Below are 14129 nucleotides of genomic sequence, written 5' to 3' on the forward strand. Positions count from 1 at the left end.
TGACTCATTCACATTCATTAGACTAGGTGCTAAAATTGTCAGGTTTATTCTAGAACTTGTGTGATAACCTTACCGGTACAGCTACTGACCTCCATTTGTCTATTCTGCGTCCCTCCGGATCAGCCGGATCTACCTAAGCCTAAATTTACGTAGGCAAGGTCTCTTGCAGTCAAAAGTATTTTTTTTCGTACAACAGTCGAGAGTATCATGAATTTTTACTCTTCCAGCAGTGCGAAAGGGTCTCTTGCAGTCGAGAGTAGCGCGTTTTTCCCTACTCTTATTTAGATATAACAGTAGGCTCTCAAATATTTATCTCTAGTATTTTGACAAAGGGTCTCTTGCAGTCGAGAGTAGCATGAATTTTTACTTCTCAAGCAGTGCGAAAGGGTTTCTTTCAGTCAAAAGTAGCGTGTTTTTTCCTACTCTCATTTAGGTTTAAAAATATGAAGGCTCTCAGGATCTCTAGTATTTAAAGGAAGCATGACTTTGCACCGATTCATAGACAAAGGATCTTTAGCAGTCGAAAGTAGCGAGATTTTTCCTACTCTTATTAAGATATAACAGTATAAAGACTCTCAGGATCTGTAGTAGTTAAGGGCAGCACGACTTTGCTTCCAAATCAAAGGGTATCCAGGAGTCGAAAGTAGTGTACACCTTTACATTTCCAGAAGTGCGAAATGGTCTCTTGCAGTCGATAGCAACGTTTCTTTTTTGGGGAACTAAAAAGTAGAGAAGATATCTTGTAGTCGAATGCTGCTTGCGTTCTTTGCTCTTTTTATTAGACATTATCGGTTTGTTTTTTTTTTGTTGTAACAAAGTATCATTGTGGTGAATAATTGTTGTGGGATTTGCAATTTCATTTTAAAACATTGACCATTTACATTTATTTATTGGATTTTTTTGTTTTTCTTTTTTGCTTTTCATACAGAAATAAGTAGTAAACGTAGTTTTTCGTTTATATGTCTATTCAATAAATTTACCTTTGCTTTTTATTTATTATATTTTTCTCTTCGTTCTTTGTTTTTCTTTATGTATATTCTTTATATTTTGTTAGCCCCCCGTCCCACCCCTTAAAAAAAACACATATTGTATGCTTCCCCGGCCCCTCAACCACCGAACCCCACATTAGTAGTTTTTTTTTTTTAACACATAAAAGGATTTACTTATTTTTTTGTTTGTTTTGTTTGCTTCTTTCTTATTTTTTTTTTCTTTTTGTTGTTTTTTTTTTGGTACTAAGGAATTTCAAATAGTTACGTCTTTTTGTTTTTTCTTTGATTTTTTTCTTTTCTTTTGTAACACCATGGAATATTTGATATATAGTTATGTATATATGCATATAGATATATACATATATGAAAAAAATAAAAAGCTCAATTTTTGTAATATTAGCATCCAATGCATCCATCCCCCGTCCATCGCATTCCCCCCGACCATTGTTTGCCCCTCGTTTTCTTCGATCACGCGTCAATCGCAACAAGTAAGCTACAGTCGAGTGTGCTCGACTGTGAGATACCCGCTACCCATTTTCAATTGTTCAAATATTCCACATTAATATACTACAAGATTCAAAATATACCAAATTGCTACAGCGATAAGTGGTTTTATGTTAATTTGTTTATTAAAAGAGATCCAATTGCTTATACGGACAGACGGACATGCTTACATACATTTCCTGCCTCAATATTAGAATACTCAATGGGAATAGCGGGTATGAAAATATTTTCAACTGTTTTTGTTCAGCCTCCTCAGTTTGTTATCGATATATTTGTTGTATACATATATAATACATATACTTACGCACACACACAAACATCATGCTTACATTAGTCAAGATCAGTGTGTTTATAGTATTAACAAAAAAAAATAAGCATTAACAAAAAAAAGGAAACTAATATTAAGAATAATGTACATAACATATCAATAGTAATAAGTTGCTATCGTAAGAGGAAAGCTATGCACTTTGCAAATTTAATAATATTGATCTCGAAGTTTTATGTATATACGTGTGTGTGCGTATCTTTCACTCTCTCTCTCTCTTTTACTTTCGTATCCCGTCTTGACAGCTGCGTTGTACATATGTATTTATACATATATGTATCAGTGGTCAGCCCCAATACATTCTCATATCAGTATTGCATTTGTGTTAGTGAGAAATAGATGGATGACGTTAATTTAGTGCCGACCACTCATATACATGAATAATATATAAGAGAATATCCCAATTTAATTTTACATTAAAATATTATTTGTTGCCGCTGCTGCTTTTGATGTTCTTGTTGTTGTCGTGGTTAACATATCGATAAATTTACTAGCCACCTGCTGAACTTTGGCTTCCACGTCTTTTCATTCAGGAATTTTTAAGTTATGTATGGTCTGTTTATGTATATGTGTGTGTGTGTTGAGGACTCTTGCATTTCCTTTTGCCCGTTCTCTTCGCGTTTGCTTAAAATGCAGTATTTTTTTTTTAGTTTGTTTTTGGTTTTTTTCTATATGAAAATAGGGCAGCACTGACAAATGTCTACATGCATCTTAGGTGTGTGTGGTGGGTGGGGGGAGGGGAAACGGCATCAGGTAGGTGAACAGCAGACAGGTGTTGTATACATCATAAACATTATTTGCGTGATTTGGCGTGTAGGCGAGGAGGCGTGGCGCCTTAACAGTGTTAACTCAGGGACAACTGATTCAGCGACAAGAGGCGCTCCACAGCGGCATTGATGTCCCCAAAAGTGGCAATCAGCGCTAGAAGGAGAGAGAAAGAGATAGAGCGTTAATCAGTTGTTTTATACCAAATAAATCGATATTTTATCGATTGCATTTCAAATGTTTTTATTTGGGTTGCTCCCAATAAAATAGATGTCGACAAAATAAATAACTAATTTATTTGATATGGGATTCAATTTCAATTAATTTTTACAAAGCATTTGAAATTTGCAATAAGCTGTGAATTAAACATATGTAGATGTTCTACCAAATGGATCCTTGATAAACTCACCCTGCAAATTGGCCTCACGATTGGCGAATCCCATGGCCGCCAGTTGCTCCAGCTGCGACTGATAGCGCACCTCAGGCGGCTGCGTTGAGTCCGCATTGTTAGACATGCCGTTGAGCATGCGCATCATGAAATCGTTGAAGAGCTGCGCATTGGGACCGCCTCCAGGCGCCAGGGCGGCAGCTGGCGAAGTGCCTGTCGAGTTGGCAGCATTCGGGGCACCAGTTGCACTGTTTGGCGAGGTGTTGTTGATGCTGCCATCGCCGCTCGCCGGATCTGTGGCCGCACCGGAGCCGGGTGTATTGATGCCTGGCGGCGGCGGCGGAATGCCAAGGGTGCCCACTAAATTGGGAGCGGCGCTGCGCAACTGTTCCATGCCCTGCTGGATCTGTAGAATCGCATTGATGGCCTCGGGATTTGTGAGCATGTTCATCACATCGGGATTCTGCATTTGGGCCATAAACTGTGGCATCATCTGTCGCACCTGATCCTGCAGCTGTGGATTGTTCGAGAGCAGCGGACTGCTGCTCAAGAGACGGGATGCCATATCGGGATCCTGTGACATCGACTCCATCATCGAGCGCGTATACGGGGCATTCAAGAGGTTCTGCATCAGGGCCGGATTATCGGCCATCTGTTGCAGCAAGCTGCGCATTGCCGGTGTGTTGAGTACATTATTCGGTGGCTGATCGCCGCCCCGATTGCCAGCAGTGCCTCCAACGCCGCCACCAGCCGATTGGCTGCCATTGCCGCCGCCGGATCGATTGCCACTGCCACCCCAGGGATTGGGCAATGGATTGCGATTCTCGGTGCCCTGCTGTGGATTGGCGACCGAGTTGCCACCGCCGCCCTCGACGAGCCCGGCAAAGGGATTGCGACCAAATGACTCGGTGGCCGCATTCATCATGGGCTCCTGTATATCACGATAGATGCGCTGCAGCGCACTGTAGCCGCCGGGCACAGATTCCAAATTGGACATGGCGCGATCATGGGAACGCATTAGCTCCTGCAACATGGATGGATTGCGGGCCAACTCCATAGTCTGGCGCAACAAATCTGGATTGTTGAGCATATGCGATATCTCGGGATTGCGTTGCATCAAATCCTGCATTTGTGGATTCGATGTGATCAGCTGACGCATCGTATCCGGATTGTTCATCATCTGTTGCACCAGCGGATTGTCCATCAGCGAACGCAACATATCCCCATTGTTTAACAGCTCATTCTGCATCCGAGCCTGCAAATCCATAAACGTATTCGATCCGGCACCGAGTGCTTCCATCCCAGCGAGTCCACCAAATTGATTGAGGCCAAACGGCGTTTGCCGTACGTCGGCGGGGGCGCGAGCGGGCGCCTCGTTGGTGCGCGTGGGCGCCTTGATCACCAGATGCACCGTTAGATTGTCCTTGATGTTGTGCATCTTGAGTGTATCGGTGTCTTTCATGATTTTGCCCGCAAAGATCAGCACTAGTTGTTCCGGTTCCGCTTCGAATTTTTGTGCCACCAGAATTTTGAACTAATGAACGAGAAAAAAATACAAACGATAACAATAACAATAACATCATTGATCAGTGTTGCCTTATCTTTATACATAAATGCCTATGCATACACTGTCACACACACACGCAAGTGCGTATTTGCACTTTGCCATCCTTGTTAGCGAGGGAGAGAGCGAGAGCGCAAGACTAAGAATATGCATTATACCTTCCCAATTATATGCGCACACATTAACGCGCTCGCTCGCACACATTCACCCAGAACAGTCACAAGTGTGCCCACCCTATTCCATTTGCTGAGGCCCACTTCAGACGAGCACTTTTAAATGACTTTCTAGATATAGAAAGCGATCTATTGCTTACCGTTTTTTCGTCGGTCAACTCGAGCCATTTATATGACAGTATTTAGTATTTATTTGAAAGAATTAAACTAATTTATGTGCGATCTATCACTCAAAAAGTGCTCGTGTAAAGTGGGTCTTTACCCTAGGCTGAGGCTTGCTTCATGTTGTTAACCACAATAATTATGTTTTATTACAGACACACAAAACACACATAGAGAACACACACAACTTGCTCGCTTGTGCCCTCATTTACCCCTTCGCTATACATATGCACTCGACACATTTCCTTTCAGTACGGATCTCTCAATTGTACTAGTTCCGAACTATCTACTTCGTGCACAACTGTGGACTACACAGTTAATGGTGCGCATTTTCTACAGAAGGTGACTGGTTCGTCCCATACACTTGATAAACAAACGCAGGTCGAATTCAAATAACAATCGTTCCTTTAATTTGGAAATTATGTGAAATTGTACGAGTGGACATGAACACGAAAGACATTATAAGATTTTACATAATTTAACTCTTTAACAGACGCAATTAAAGTTGTCGGCAGACAAGGTTTAGGCGGGAGACCAACAAGAGGAACTGCATTGCACAAGAAATTGTATAGTTAATAGAAGTAACGAAACTATTGTTGATAATAGGTAATCAAAACAATATACAATGAGACATTGTTTCCCTCAAATCGAATAATTAAAACAATAAAGCAAAATATAATTAATTTGTATTTCACAACATCCTCCATCTATGCAATATTTGTGCTATTCTATGCCCATTCATTATACACTGGGTATCCAGAACGTACCATTCGCTGGTTGGCTGGTTAACGGCGCACTAGTATTGCACCCAAAATCTCTAGTGAACTCGGTAGTGTCGTAGTAGTACTTTGTACTGAAGGGTTGTAGTACTCACATCTTTTATTCCAGAATCTTCATCGACTTCAACAGTTTTCTTGTCCTTTGGCGTTTTAACCACCACGTTGATGCGTTTACTACCGCCTTCGGCCATTTTGATTGTTTGTTTTTCTATCGCTAGTTTGTTGTCTTGTCTTTAAATAATATATTGTTTGCAAGAGTTTTTTTTATTTTTTTGTTGGTTGCTCTCCTTTCGAAATTTATACGTGCTTTCAAACTAAATTATTTTCCATTTGATGAAAACTAATTCGTCACTTTCTCACATACGACACACACACGCGCACACACACACAGTAACGTCACACATACGAGAAATTGAATGTGGCCAAATACCGATTCTGCGTTAAATACCCCAAAACACAACACAAAACCATAACAGTATTTGCCAGTCACATATTGCGCAAGCGATGAAGCCAAACAATGCCAGAAATTTACAAAGAAATTGCTTATAAAAATAGTTTTATTGCTATAATTCCATATACAAATTTGTGTATGTTCAGCGGCAGATTATGAAGCACAAAAGTGAAATGTGAATGTTTTTCAGTATATTTGGGAGTACAAATGTGCACGCAGACTGGCCACATTGGTGCACACACGCAAACGTAAAGCAAGACAGGCAAAGCAACGCATAAGGCAGGCAGGCAAAGCAAACGGTTGCACATACTGTTATTAAAACGCAACAATAAACAACAAAATACGTTGTCGAGTTTTTTAATTTATTGTACTATTGAATTTGAAGCTGCCGTTTTAGTGAGTTTTAAAACGGATAGTAATAGTGATTGTGAAACGACGAACTCGAGAAATCAAAATGCCATATAAATCAGTTCTTGGAATTTGGTAACATACAAATATAAAACGGATTCCAAGAATTACCAATACCAGTGCCAACAAGTGCCTCATACGCAGCCAGGTATTTTCTGTTGAATCGCAAGGTGTGTACATACTTATTTCTGTGCTGTGCATATGCGCAAGTGTGGCCCTACTTAATTTTGTTAGTTGTTTGTTATTATTGTTGTGAATATTGTGTATTGTGTGTGTAAATATCGAAACAATTTGCAGATGTTGACGCGCATTATGATCGATCGAGGTGCGCATACGGCATTTATGCTGTTTATACTGCTCGGCTTTAACATCCACCTGGCACTGTGCAACAAAGGGTCACCTGGCCTGGCGCTGCCACAGCGAGTGGAGCTGCCAATTGGCAGTGATTTGAATATTAGTTGCACCATCGATACGGAATATTTCAGTCAAATTGAACAGACCTGCAATGCATCACAGCTCTATTTCAAGATGTCCACGCATCAGGGCAGCAGGGAAACCATCTACAAGGCCAAGCCATATATCTGGTATATCAACGACACCAGCATTCTTTTTACCGCCCACAACCTGAGCGAACAGGATGCGACCTATGTGTGCATGTGCGACATGCACGGCATTGATCAATCAAAGGTTTTTGTGGGCAGCCCACCCTCTAAGGTGCAGGACTTTGAATGCACAAGCTACAATTGGGATTACATGTTCTGCAATTTTACGACTCCCAAGAACAGCATCATCACCAAATACAATGTCAGTTTTGAGACGCAAAAGAACTCAATCTATCGCTACTACGTCGATTGCAATTTCGATGGTGCTCCCATAGTGAATTGTAACATTACAAACGAGAAGTATCGCAAGTTTAATGAATACTTCTACTTTCGCCTGGAGATGTCAAATGCCCTGGGCCAGGAGATACAATATGTGGAAGTGAACAATGTGGAGCGAATGCTGCTCGCTCAGCCCGGCGAACAGCTGAAGCTGCTCAATACGACGAAGGATTCGATTTGCATTACCTGGATAATGCCGCGACGCAGCAACTTCAATGGTGGTGTTCTCTGGTCTGTTCTGGTGACTCCCGAGAACTTCTCGACCATCATGCGTCCAATGTGGCGCAACAATTCGTCGACTGTCCATGATACGTTATGTTTGACGGAGTTGCCCTATGCCGGCTATAAATATTTGCTTGAGTTGCGCGTGCGCAACAACAAAACCAAATCCCGCTTCAGTCAGCCATTGAATTATTATTTTCGGACCGCACCGGAGCGTCCAGATCGTCCGCCACGCGTCACCAATGGCAGCTTCTATGTCTATTCATCAGAATCACAGTTGACGGTCTATTGGGAGCAACTGGAGAAACACGAGATGAATGGCGATAACTTCACCTATGTGATTAGCGAGTTTCGCGTGAATGGCAAACTCAAGTGAGTACATAATTCTCTTTATTATATTGTATTTCATTTGCAATCATAATGAGATCAGCATCGTAGATATTTTAATTCATTGAAAATTAAATTCCGGGTCGAAGAGCAATTCCTGGAGCTCGTTATTCGTGCAGAGTAGCAGAGTGAACACTGGTTTTGATTTCTCGGAAGTGTTGCCACACATTCACTTGGATGCTAATAAATATTGCTGGTTATCAGTGACAATCGATAATATCGATAGCATTCAATGCAAGTGTACTCCATCTGCACATGTGTGTGTTGTTGTGTGTCTTTGACTTTTGTTCTGCGTAATTTCGAAGATAGCGAAAACAAGTCGACCGGGCGCGCAAGTGCACACACATACAATCTCACTGTTTCGTGTGTGTGTGAAACATAGAACATAAATTCAATTCGCAAACTTTTCCCCTACACACAGTTATGATACGATTCAATGTACATTTGAGCTTGTGTCTGTGTGCATGAATTTCTAGAAAATTGTTTATTTTTAAAAATTCCTTGAATTTCTCTGGTTGCTTTGCTTCTTCTTCATAATTGGTGAGGGCGTTTGTGATGGGGGAGGTGGTTGGTGTCTTTTAAGAAGAAATGCGCTTCAATAATGTAATTGAAAAGTAACACATTGGGGATAGTCGAGCATTTTTTTTTAGAAATTGAAATTGCTTAATGTGTGCTCGAGAAATACCTCAACGTACTTACTTAGTTATGCATATGCATTTGCTGCGGCTTCCAAATAATTGGAATGTTTTGCCAAGCTCTTTTATACCCTATACATATTTTAGAATAATATTTGCAGCGTGTGGGTGGGTTGGGATGTTTATAGCGCGTATATAAACATTGAAATACTATTTAATGGAAATGTTTGTATACAAGCATGTATTGATTCATTCACAAGTAGTGAATTAATAATTGCAAAAGTTGAAAAGGTTATCGTAAAGAGCAGTTGAATTTTCTAAAAGGCTGGCTTTGGCTGGCGCCATCTGGTGATATGATTATGTAGTCAACAATGAATAAAAGCAGTTTGCGCCATCTGGCGTGCAAGCTGTGCGCTGGAATGCGTTAGTAGTGCTTATACAAACACTCAACAGTGGCGTTTTGAGTTGACAAAGTAGACACAAATTGTTGAATTAAATTAATCTAGGCTTACATGATTAGAAAAGTTTAAAGTTTGAATGAAAATTATCATGTTAGTTTATCAAATAACCTGAGATGATTTTCACTGGTAGTAGCGGCAGCTGCGGCAGTGATAGCAGCGCCCTCTATGTGTCAATGACTGCCAACTAATCCGTTTCGCATTGATTTCGTTGTTTCTGCAGCGACACTTCAAGGATCAAGATGGACATGAACTCGGCCACCATCGAGAACTGGAACAAGACAGTCAAGCATGAACTGCTCATTCGCAGCAGCAACAATGTAAACACCTCGGTGGAGGCAAGTCGTCTAGTTATTCCGGCCATCACAAGCGAGGACACGCGTCAACGGGTGCCAAAGAAGATACGCAGCGTTTACCACTCGAGCAACGCGAGCTATACGATTAGCTGGAAGGAGCCGAACAACAGCAGCGAACTGATCAACTACACCGTCTTCTGGTGCAATTCGAAGCCGGCGCTACAATCGAAATGCAATGGAACCATTCACTTTGAGCATGTGCCCAGGGATCGGGTGCAGTTCACCACACGCAGTGCTCAGCCGACGTCGCTGAATATGGCGGTGTCGGCGAACTATGTGGATCGCAACACAGGCATGCACTGGATGAGCTGCTCCCGCGATGTCTCCGATGATCTGGCCAAAATGGAGCCCAGCATCGAGGAGGTGACCAACTCATCGCTGGCCGTCAAATGGAGCACCGAACGCGTCTGTCCCGCCATCCTCAGTGGCTACAATCTAACCTACTGTCAGCGCTCCGCTGGGAAACCCGATAACTGCACTACCAAGGTCCTCGACTCCAATGCCGTCGACTTTACCATTCACAACCTGGAACCTTACACTTACTACAGCGTCAAGATGTTCATGTACTCGAGTTCGCGTGCCAGCAAATACAGCGATGAGCTGATCAATCGCACCGGCGAAGCGGCCCCGACGCAACCACGTCAACTGCAGTACTCCCGCCTGAGCAACACTAGCGTCATCCTCTCGTGGAAGCCGCCGCTGAAGGCGAATGGCGTCGTCCGAGCCTACGAGGGCAGCTTTAGGCACCACAACAAGACCGAGTACTTCAAGCTGCCCGCCTACACGGATGAGCTGGTGGACAACGAGAAGCTGGTCATCTACGAGCTGGGCAACCTCACCGCCTACACACATTACGAGATCAGCATTCGCGCCCGCACGCTCTACAGCTCCGAGCCGAGCAACGTCATCCGCTTTCGCACCGCCGTTGGAGGTGAGTTGAGGATTTGGGTTAAAGCAGAACAGAACTGAAGTAGAGAACTCTTCCGGTCTGCCTGCCTGTCTGTCTGTTTGTAACTTAATATCGAGTATATTCCACGGAATCTTCAGTAATTGTCTATGAATCATTACTGCTCGTTTATACCGCTAGCCGTAAAGTAGAGGAAACCATTTTGAATTGCAACAAACGCCTACTTACTACAGGTATTAGTTGCTTTGGCTAACAGCTTGGTATATTTTGTACTTTATGGTATATTTGAATACAGATATATATAGTACTATATACCAAATATAGTCAACGGTGTTTGGCTGACAATCTGGCATATTTGATTGCAGTACTATATGGATATACCAAATATAGCAATCGGTATATTTCAGTATTTTTGCGGTATACTCATTCGGTATATTTTTAGAATATTTCAAATAGTTAGCAAGCATATTTTGTAATCAATGGTATATTTCAGTATTGTACTATATCGATATACCAAACATAGGCATTAGTATATTTTAGTATTTTTCGGTATATTAATTTAGTATATTTTTTAGAATATTCAATTTTTAAAGTGGGTAACAGGTATATTTTGCAGTATATGCGAACTATATTATAGCCATCGGTATATTTTTGTATTTTTGGTATATTAATTCGATATTTTTGTAGAGTATTGAAAATGAGTAGAATGTATATTTTGTGGTCTGAGGTATATTTGAATGTAGCCATCGGTATATTTTAGTATTTTTGTATATTTTTAGAATATGGTTTTATTAAAAATGAGGAATATAGGTTCATGTGGTATATTTTAAGAATATTTAATATTGAAAACCAAATAATATATACCAAACAAAGTCTTATATTTTTGTATTTTTCGGCATATTATTTTAGTATATTTTTAGAATATTAAAAATGATTAGCGGGTATTTTTCACTAGACTGTAGCTTTTTTTTCTTGCTTTGTTTATTTACAATAAGGAAAAGCAATGACTAATGATTAATTATAGCAAGAGCACAATCAGTTTTCTAGCAAACTTTGCCATCCGTCTGTCCGTCCTTCCTTTTAAGCAATTATAACTCAACGTCTGAATGAGCTAGGTAGATAATAATGGATGAGCACATCTCGGAGATCAACTAAGAAATGGAAAATGTAGAAAGTGTTTTCACTATTTGAACTCAATTCTAAATTGTGGTCCTTTTTTGCAGTGCCATCGCCGCCGCAGTATCTCAGTGCGGAGAACAAGCTGGAGAGCATGACGCTGGAGTGGGTGGCTCCTCTGCAACCAGCAGGACGACTGGAATACTACGAGGTGTCCGTCCGGGAGAGGGACGAGAATAATAGTGTGATCAGTCAACGATCGAGCTACATCAGTGGCGAGCAGAATCGCAGCTGCGTGATGATGACGCCCGTGTGTACGCCAATGCATGCGTTTTACTATCAGGTGCGTGCCGTGAATGTGGAGCAACTGGAGCAGCAGCTGGAGGAGCACAAGGTGCCACACTTTATTACCTCGTGGCCACAACAATGTGCTGCACAGCCGGCATTGAATGCAGCCGCGTGGAAGCAGCTGGAGAACTATTCGAATGCGTCGCTGTATCGATTGCACAAGTCCAGCTGGACGGTGCAGCAGGTGAGCTGCTCCCCGGATGGCAGGAACAACACCAAGGCGCTGCTGACTAGCGTCCAACTGATTGTCATTGCGATTGTGCTGTTTGGCACCGGCCACGTTGCCATACGCAAGTATCAAAAGATGTCGGACATTGATCTGGAGCTGCCGTCGGGTCTGAAGGAGACACTGAAGAAACCAATGGAGAGCAGCTCGCTGGGATTGGGTTTGGGATTGGGCGGCATGACGGTCGGAGAGCGTGTAACAAATGCGGGCGGCATCATTGACAGTCGCATGGACTCGCCGCCGCAATATTCTCCACAGGATTTGCCCCACGATTTCGGAGGCAGCGGGAATGAGAGCGCCAAGCTGCTGTTGGCCAACAACTCGTCGAGCAGCGGCTGTGGCATGGAGCGTCTCGATGGCTACGAAGAGGATCAGCAGGCGGTGACATCGCTGCCCCCGGCCAGCTACTTGTCGATGAGCCAGAGCAATTACCTCGACGATGACAGCGTGAACAATGCGAATGCCACCGAATTGATTGCCACAACTCATGCGGCGGCTGCTGCTGCTGAGAATGCTGCTGCCGGTGGCTACATCAAGCCGACGCAAATGAAGAATTGGAACAGCAATGCCAACAACACTCCCACAAATGCCAATAGCTTGCCCCTGAGTGGTTATGTGCCTGTTCAAGTGCTGCAGCAAGCACGTGCTAATCCTCCAGCTACAGCTCCGACAACAGCTTTGCCGCAGCCTCAGCAGCTGCACTTGCTCAGCAGCAGCAACTATGTGCAAGCTGCCGATCTGCACAAACTGAAGGCAGCGGCGCCAACGTCGACGCCGCCGCCGTCGGTGGCGCCTCCGGCAGCCAACAGCTTTGGCTACACGTCCATGGAGCAGCTGCAGCGTACGGGGCTGATGAAGCCAACGGTGCCCAGCTACGTGCAGCCGCCAGCAAATTTGCATCATCAGCGTTTGCTGCAACAGCAACAATCATCGCTTCATCCTCATCCCCATCATCAACAGCAGCAGCTGCAGCAAACGCATCACCAACAGCACCAACAACAACAGCAGCAGCAACAACAGCCGAATATTGGTGGCTATGTGACGCCACAGGATCTGAATGCCATTGCCCTCAATCGCCATATGCTGTAAGCAAGACACCCAACAAACCATCGATCGAAGCAATAGATGGCCGAGGCAAAATGGGTAGAAGAGAAAGAGAGAGATCGGATTAGAACATGACCACAACAATATGGATATGGATAAAATGATGACCATGACCAACATCAGCACAAGAATAAGAAATGACGAAATCGCTACCGAGACGTTTCAATCATCAAATATCAACAATTTTAATAGTTATTACCTGCACTCAAAATGGGTTGGCTTCTATGTGATGTGCATGTGGATTGCGTCGTTTAGTTTCGTTTCGTTGTGTGTTTGTCCAATGGCCTCGCATGATTGATGATGATGATGATGATGATGCACACTCTAGTATTGTTTTTTTATTTTTTTTTAACTATCATTTACTTTACCACGTACGCTATGCCTAATAACTGATGATAACTATGACTACACACACACAAACACACACACACACACACACACACACACAAATAACTATGTATTAACTATTACCTATAGCTTACACTTACATTATATGTAAACAAACAAACACTTTTAAACATTTACCCACATCGCGAGTTGGGTAAACGCTAGACAAGTTGTAAGAATAAATATAAATACATATAACTTTAAAACCGAGGGATTTCATTATTTGAATCTGGCGCCATCTTTCAGCGCGATAACTTAGCACAACATATCGATAGTGCGGTTGGATTTAAATGCTTTACATCGGTAATCGACTCTTACTGTTATCGCTTTTTAAATTCAGTAATCGACTTTTTTACTTTTATCGCCTTTTTAAATTCGACAAACGACTTTTGTACTCTTATTGCCTTTTTAAATTCGGTAATCGACTTTTTCACTTTTATCGCCTTTTTAAATTCTTCGCTAACGGCCACATTGTTTTGTTAGCACGGCGCACCGTGGACCTCTTGTGACACATCAAAGTCGAATTTTAATTACGCATTGTGTTTATTTCTGTCTTCATTGAAATATGTAATAAGCAAAATGCTGTTACACAAA

General features: G+C 42.4%; 2 protein-coding genes across 2 annotated transcripts; one reads left to right on the forward strand and one right to left on the reverse strand.

The window, feature by feature from the left end:
• Positions 1-738: 738 nt before the first annotated feature.
• On the reverse strand, positions 739-6047 carry LOC132795748 (ubiquilin-1). The gene is made up of 3 exons (XM_060806624.1): positions 5745-6047; positions 2993-4505; positions 739-2739 (listed from the first exon to the last, which is right to left on the reverse strand). The coding sequence occupies exons 1-3, from the start codon at positions 5838-5840 to the stop codon at positions 2663-2665; spliced, it is 1686 nt and encodes a 561-aa protein (XP_060662607.1). The 5' UTR covers positions 5841-6047; the 3' UTR covers positions 739-2662.
• Positions 6048-6346: 299 nt separating this feature from the next.
• Positions 6347-13730, forward strand: LOC132795745 (cytokine receptor). Its single transcript, XM_060806620.1, has 4 exons — positions 6347-6678; positions 6806-7983; positions 9315-10378; positions 11578-13730. Exons 2-4 carry the CDS (start codon positions 6806-6808, stop codon positions 13131-13133), a joined length of 3798 nt encoding a protein of 1265 aa, XP_060662603.1. The 5' UTR covers positions 6347-6678; the 3' UTR covers positions 13134-13730.
• The last annotated feature ends 399 nt before the right edge of the window (positions 13731-14129 follow it).

The sequence above is a fragment of the Drosophila nasuta genome, chromosome X (assembly GCF_023558535.2).
Source record: "Drosophila nasuta strain 15112-1781.00 chromosome X, ASM2355853v1, whole genome shotgun sequence".
Taxonomy (NCBI): domain Eukaryota; kingdom Metazoa; phylum Arthropoda; class Insecta; order Diptera; family Drosophilidae; genus Drosophila; species Drosophila nasuta.

What these genes read in the sequence shown, in the direction of transcription:
- LOC132795748 (XM_060806624.1), bottom strand. Translation starts at nt 5,840, where the DNA reads ATGGCCGAAGGCGGTAGTAAACGCATCAACGTGGTGGTTAAAACGCCA. An exon ending in AAGATTCTGGAATAAAAGAT is followed by an intron (nt 4,506 to 5,744) that starts GTGAGTACTACA and finishes CTCGTTCATTAG; the next exon opens with TTCAAAATTCTGGTGGCACA. An exon ending in TCGTGAGGCCAATTTGCAGG is followed by an intron (nt 2,740 to 2,992) that starts GTGAGTTTATCA and finishes CTCTCCTTCTAG; the next exon opens with CGCTGATTGCCACTTTTGGG.
- LOC132795745 (XM_060806620.1), top strand. Translation starts at nt 6,806, where the DNA reads ATGTTGACGCGCATTATGATCGATCGAGGTGCGCATACGGCATTTATG. An exon ending in CGCGTGAATGGCAAACTCAA is followed by an intron (nt 7,984 to 9,314) that starts GTGAGTACATAA and finishes TTGTTTCTGCAG; the next exon opens with CGACACTTCAAGGATCAAGA. An exon ending in CTTTCGCACCGCCGTTGGAG is followed by an intron (nt 10,379 to 11,577) that starts GTGAGTTGAGGA and finishes CCTTTTTTGCAG; the next exon opens with TGCCATCGCCGCCGCAGTAT.